Here is a 6,000-nt window from a genome sequence, read left to right on the forward strand (position 1 = left end):
GAGATCGTAACCAAGTCGATCACTGCAAGCAGCGTATACAAACAAGTAGGAGTACAAGAGGGTGCGAGCGTGACATGGAACTATTCCCACCAGCCACTCTCTGGGGAGGTGTGCCTTCATGAGGGGCCTATGGGACTCCAGCTGTGAGGCCTTTCTTCAGGCAGAGGAAGGCTGTGGTCAAGGAGAGGGTCTAAACGGCACCCTCAGCATGGTGCAGAGAATTACCTTCTTGCTGGAGGAAGGGGATGAACAGCTCGGCCACGGTCCCATTCAGGACTTGACTGGAAGGCCCAGACACCACGTGATGACTGACACTTCCGATCCCTGAAAGGTAGACAATGCCCTCCCTGCTCAGCCCCCCATCAGCACCGTGCCAGACACATACAAATATACCTACCACTGCCCATGTCTCCCACAGAGCTCTCAGTCCAGGGCCACAGTCCTCTCCTCTGGCCATTACAGCCCCTCCCTCAACCCCCAAGCCATCCTGCCTTTTACAGAAGCCAGGCCGCCCACTAGACCTGACCAGTCTCATTTGCCAAGCAGGCAGGAGGAAGTCCTAGTGGCCAGCATGGGATGGATATCCAAGATTGCCAGATTCGAGATCCAAAGAACTTGCCTTACCTAACTGTTAGACTAAGCCCCATCTACTACAAGACCACATTTTCTTCTACCACCCAAGGACAATGTGTACCTGAGAGGACGCTGATCTTCTGGGCTACAATAGTCAGTTTTCCCTCCGAACCTGAGAGTGAGAAGAGATCAAAAGTTCATCTGTGGTATATACTCATGGGTCTTTGTAGTCAATTCTCCCATTTTCCCCAACCAAAGCTGAATCTAGTTGATTCTTAAACATCCTACAAATGGAATACTTTCTTGTGTCCAACTTCTTTCACTCAACAAAACGTTTTTGAGGTTTGGAGACTTGTCGTGTTGTTACAGGTATCGGCAGGTGAGGATTTCTTACCACTCTGCAGGATTTCTGTGTACAACTGTATCACAATTTAACCATTTCCCTACTGATGGACACTTCGCTTGTTTCCACTTTTTGGCTACTGTGAATAAAGCTGCTATGAACAGCCTCATTTGAATAAAAAAAAGACCACATCTGTCACATTCCCTAAGAGGGTGAATACTGTCATCATGTGTGTGATACCGAAACACAGGTTCCAATTACCCCGAAGAAGCCTTTTGCTGTAAATTACACCGATCTGCCTTTGGTTTTCTGACTAAAAAGCAATTATGTTCTTAAAAAAAATTTGAGAAATAGGAAAAAATACAGAGGTACAGATTTTAACACTCGTCTGTGTTCTCACCACTCAAAGATGTTATTAACTACTGCCTACTGTTACTAAGGTTACTGTTACTGTTTCACATGTCACTATACTAAATGTTATTTTGGGGTATTTCCCCCTAGCTTTTCTACCATGCACATAAAGATGATCGTACTTAAACAAATCTGAGATCACGCTGCCGCCCTGCCCTGTATATGCTTTTGTTCACACTCACACTGCACACATCATTCCCACTACAGTGTGAGCATCCTCCTGGCCAGTCTTTGCAGACTCAGAGCGCCAAGCACAGTCCAGATTCCAGTGTCTGGGGAAACCCTGAGGCCACCCTTCAGCCAATGGCCACTGCCAGGAAGGCTGGCTCACCTCCGAGGACAGCAAACAGGTGCTTGCTCAGGGCTTCCATCACCGACGCGTCACTGCACTGGCGGGCCAGGTTCCGCAGAGCCAGAACAGCTTCGTCCATCAGGCGGGGACTATTGGATTTCAGCTGACCTGGACACAGAGGGCCACCGCTCAGGGAAGCGCAACAACTGAGTGTCCAAATGCTTATGTTTGTCTTTTCTGTGGTCCCAACTCTTTAATCTTAGCCCTATATTCTCATTATAAATGATCTCAAGAAAGAAACTATACAAATGTCAGATAGCTTAAGGCCCTATTTCTTTTTTGTTGTTGGTCCATGTTTGTTTGTTTCTTAAATTGTGATTCAGGTGAAAGTTTACAGAGCAAATTCATTTTCCATACAGTAGTTCATATACATTTTGTGTCATGACAGTGACTACAATTCCCCACAGCTCTCTTCCTACTTCCTCCTTGTAGTTACCTCTTCCCTGTGTCCTTCTTTCTTATACATTCCCACTCCTTGAGCTGTCTCCCTGTGCAGATACTGCCCTTCTGTTCTCCCATGATTAATCCCTCTAAAAAGTTTATCTACCTGGTATAAATGTTCACTCTATATGCCTATCTGTGGTGCGGATAGAAGCCACAGAAGTGAGTTCAATTCTAGGCCTAAAGGGTAACTAGGGGCCACAGTTTTGGGGGTTTCACCAGGCTCTATCAGACCAGTAAGCCTGGTCATTTTTATTAATTTGAATTATGTTCTCCTACTCTATCCAGGATCTCCTAGTCTGATCCCTTCCCGAGTGGCTAACAGTGTTAGCCGGGTACCATCTAGTTCTTCTGGTCTCATGGTCATAAAGACTGAAGTTCGCATAGTCTGCTAGTCCCTTGGACTAATTGTTTCCATCCGTCTTTGGTTTTCTTCATTCTTTGCTTCAGATGAGGATAAAACTAAATGCTGTACATAAATGGCCACTTGCAAGTTTCTAAGACCCCAGTTGCTACTCACCAAAGTAGGATGTAGAAAGGTGTTTCTATTTAGGATGTTATGCCAACTGAAAAAGCCCTATTTCTAACATGAGCTGTCCCTCTCCACCACAAGAACTGGGATGAGAATAACCAAATGCCCAGGAGCCACTCCAGGGGCTGGAGAGAGTCAGATACTTACTGGACAGTCCTTTTACAATGTCCAGGGCATACTGGCTGAGATCAAGAGTCACTGATGCCAGCAGACTGGAGATAGCTACGGAGCACAAAGCACTCACCAGGTCAGTTTCAAGCATGAATTCCTGTTTTCCCTTAGTCCCCAGCAAATGGCATCAGGCCTAACGTCTAGACATATAGAACCATGGCTACTTCATCTCTAGAGAGCCACATGAGTCCCAAAACTCTGCTGAAAGCTACATATTGCCCCTGCCCAGTCAACAAAAACCTCCCCCTCCAACAGCCCACCTACACCCTCATCAAAAGAAACAGGGACAGAAAGACAATCCCTGTGCCCTGCGGGCTCAAGTACCACTTTGATACCAAGCTTAAACTGTCTGGATAAACCTGTGGCTCTTAATATAAAGTGTCTCCAGAAGGTTCTTGAACCCCAAAGATTAAATGCAATATCCTAAGAGGATATACTTTTATGTTTTCTTCTAGCAAGAGGTCCCATGATTTTCAACATACTCTCAAAAGGGCTTCCACTGTCTCCCAAGGTTCCAATGAGGTAAGAAGATCTAGTGAAAATATTGCCCCAACCACCACTTCCTGCTGCCAAGTATCAGGGATGCAGCTCACCCAGCAACTCGTCTCCCTCCCCCTGTCCTGCTAGGCAGCAACCTACTTTCAATAACATTCTCTGGACTCCTCAGTAATGACTTCTGAATGGTGGGCAATATTAGATCCTTGAATTCCGAGTGGGACATGTATCGGAGCAGAGGGGCACAGCTATCCTACAGAAAGAAAGGAGTCAGGCATCCAGCCCTCACAGGAGCAGACCCAGACTGAAGAACAGCCCAGAGTCACACATTTTTAAATGAGTCGGAATCGACTTGAAGGCAGTGGGGTTTGTGGGTAACTTGTCCAGGCAAGTACAGTCCACCTCTCACTCACCAACAGATACTTCTGAGGCTTGACTTTGCTCATCAGGATGTTCTTCACGTAAAAATCCAGCAGGGCGCTCTGGAGAACACAAAGACCTCGTTAGATTCTGACATTCCAGTGTATCTGACCATTGGCCTGAGGTTCCTCTTGTATAACTACCTCTAAAAAAACACAAATCCATGCCCTAAATTTCACGGTGTCAAGCACAGAGCTCCCACCAATCATGCCATTCCCCATTTAAAACCTTCCACAGCTTTCCACTACTCCTGGGGTGAAGTCTAAACTTCTTTATAAGGCCTGCCTGCTACCTGGCCAGCTGCATCTAACACCTCTCACACCACTCCACCCACACTCGTCTCCAGTACTTTTCTTCCCACATGCTGTTTCCTCTGCCTGAAACACAATTCCTTCCTTTTGACCTTGCTAATTCCTATTCATCCTTACCATACAGTACCCACTGCCATTAAGTCAAATCTGGCTCACAGCACCCCACTCATGGGAGAGTGGGACTGCTCCATAGAGTTTTCAAGGCTATAACTTTTCAGAAGCAAATCACCAGGCCTCCCTTCTGAGGTGCCTCTGGATAGGTTCAAACTGCCAACTTCCCAGTTAGCTGTCAAGCACCTACCCATTTATGTCACCCAGGAACTCCTATTCACCTTGAAGGTCCCTTCATGGAATTCGATCCCTGACCCACAGCCTAAGTCAAGTTCCCCCATCACAGAGTATCCCAGATCCCTGCACTTTTCCTTTGCAGCACTATCACAGTTTTGATAATTAGGTCCCTGTTTACTATCAGACTCAAGTTCCACAGCAGCCACTGTATCACCCCTGCTCACTGCTGCAACCCCGGCACCAAGCAACCAAGCACAGTGCTTGGTACAGGGCAGCCACTCAACTATGAGTGAACTAATGACTGTATGATGAGCAAACCATCATCACAGTAACTATGTCAAGTTTCACCACAAGCCAGAGCCGGAGGGATAGCTTTCCAATCCCTTGACCTTCATACATCATAGTGATAGATAGGGGTCTTAGGCAACGGGTCATGGGAGAAAACCAATAAGCTTCAGATGAGACAAGCAGCTGAAGCCGCCAGAGCACAACATGGTATCATTCCTTCCCTCCAGTGAGGCCACGAAATGGCCACCCACGGCCGCCCTGCCCTCCATACTTGCCTTGTGCTGGTTGACCACGTCCATCTCCTTGTGGTGTGTACAGAACTGCACCAGCTGGCCCAGCATGCCTGCATAGTTTGGGTTGGGTTCCAGGCTGAGTATGGCCGACAAGTACTGCTCTACCAGCCCAGAGTTCTGAAGAGGAAAGCATGAAGCAGGGTATCAGATGGCAGTGGGAAAAGGGCACAGAAGCAGCAATGCCCACCCGCCTCTGCCAGCTCCCGTCACCTCCTTCCACAGCTTGGTGAGCTTCTTCACAGCACCGTCCACGGCGTGCCTATGGGAGCCGCCTAGCACCTCAAGCAGGAGCAGACACTGCACCTCCACCTAGAGGACCAGGAAAGGCTCAGTCAGGGTGTAAAATGGGAGGCATTGGGACCCCGTGGCCTCTCCCAGCCTGCCCAAGGCCTTCCTTGGGCCCTCTAGCCCCCGGTTCAGCTCCACTAGGCCTCTCCCACTCAACAGACCCCTTCTTCCACTCCCCATGCTTAGCTCTGTCCTTTCATCACATTCCTTCACTCAAACGCTTATTATGATTTCATAACTATTTGTGGAACAACTACTGTAAGTCAGACAATGACACTACATGGGAGCAAGACAAACATGGTCCCTGATTTTAAGTAGTCCATAGGGAATAAAAGGTATTAAACAAATAAACACACAAGTGGAAACGTTATTTCAAAGATGTGCTATGCAAGTGCAAAAAAAGAACAAGGGTCCTGCTTTATATACCTCTTTATCACCCATGACGTTTGCCTTCATTAATTCAAAAAATATTTATAGACCACCAACTAAACAGCAGGCACTGTACTGGCACTGTGCCCAGCTTGTGTGGAGCAGGGTGAGGCACACAGTAGGTGCTCAGCTGGAAAAACCTCAGAGATGGTGGATGTCACAAATGCCCAAAGACACCAGCAAACAGTGTGAACTGGCAACTTGGGGAGAAAGGGTCTGGGTGAGAGGTGTGCTGATTCCATGTGCATGTGTTTAGTGACGCATGTAGTGCTTCTAGTAACAACAAAGACTGTAAACAATGCACCTGGCCATAAAGAGGGGCTAGGTATGTACACTGTGGCAGGACCACTCAAAGGACTAGTAAA

General features: G+C 47.5%; 1 protein-coding gene across 1 annotated transcript in view; it reads right to left on the reverse strand.

The window, feature by feature from the left end:
* The window catches only part of GCN1 (GCN1 activator of EIF2AK4), a 63,724-nt gene that overhangs the window by 41,928 nt on the left and 15,796 nt on the right, over positions 1 to 6,000 (reverse strand). The window contains exons 6-13 of the mRNA XM_007938212.2: positions 5,129 to 5,227; positions 4,901 to 5,035; positions 3,732 to 3,800; positions 3,463 to 3,571; positions 2,800 to 2,874; positions 1,659 to 1,787; positions 695 to 745; positions 226 to 324 (exon numbers count right to left, since the gene is read on the reverse strand). Of these exons, the coding sequence (XP_007936403.1) occupies positions 226 to 324; positions 695 to 745; positions 1,659 to 1,787; positions 2,800 to 2,874; positions 3,463 to 3,571; positions 3,732 to 3,800; positions 4,901 to 5,035; positions 5,129 to 5,227 (766 nt within the window). The remainder of the gene's footprint in view (positions 1 to 225; positions 325 to 694; positions 746 to 1,658; positions 1,788 to 2,799; positions 2,875 to 3,462; positions 3,572 to 3,731; positions 3,801 to 4,900; positions 5,036 to 5,128; positions 5,228 to 6,000) is intronic.

Source organism: Orycteropus afer, unplaced genomic scaffold, assembly GCF_000298275.1.
Source record: "Orycteropus afer afer isolate SDZICR_OR568_19922 unplaced genomic scaffold, OryAfe1.0 scaffold00048, whole genome shotgun sequence".
NCBI lineage: Eukaryota > Metazoa > Chordata > Mammalia > Tubulidentata > Orycteropodidae > Orycteropus > Orycteropus afer.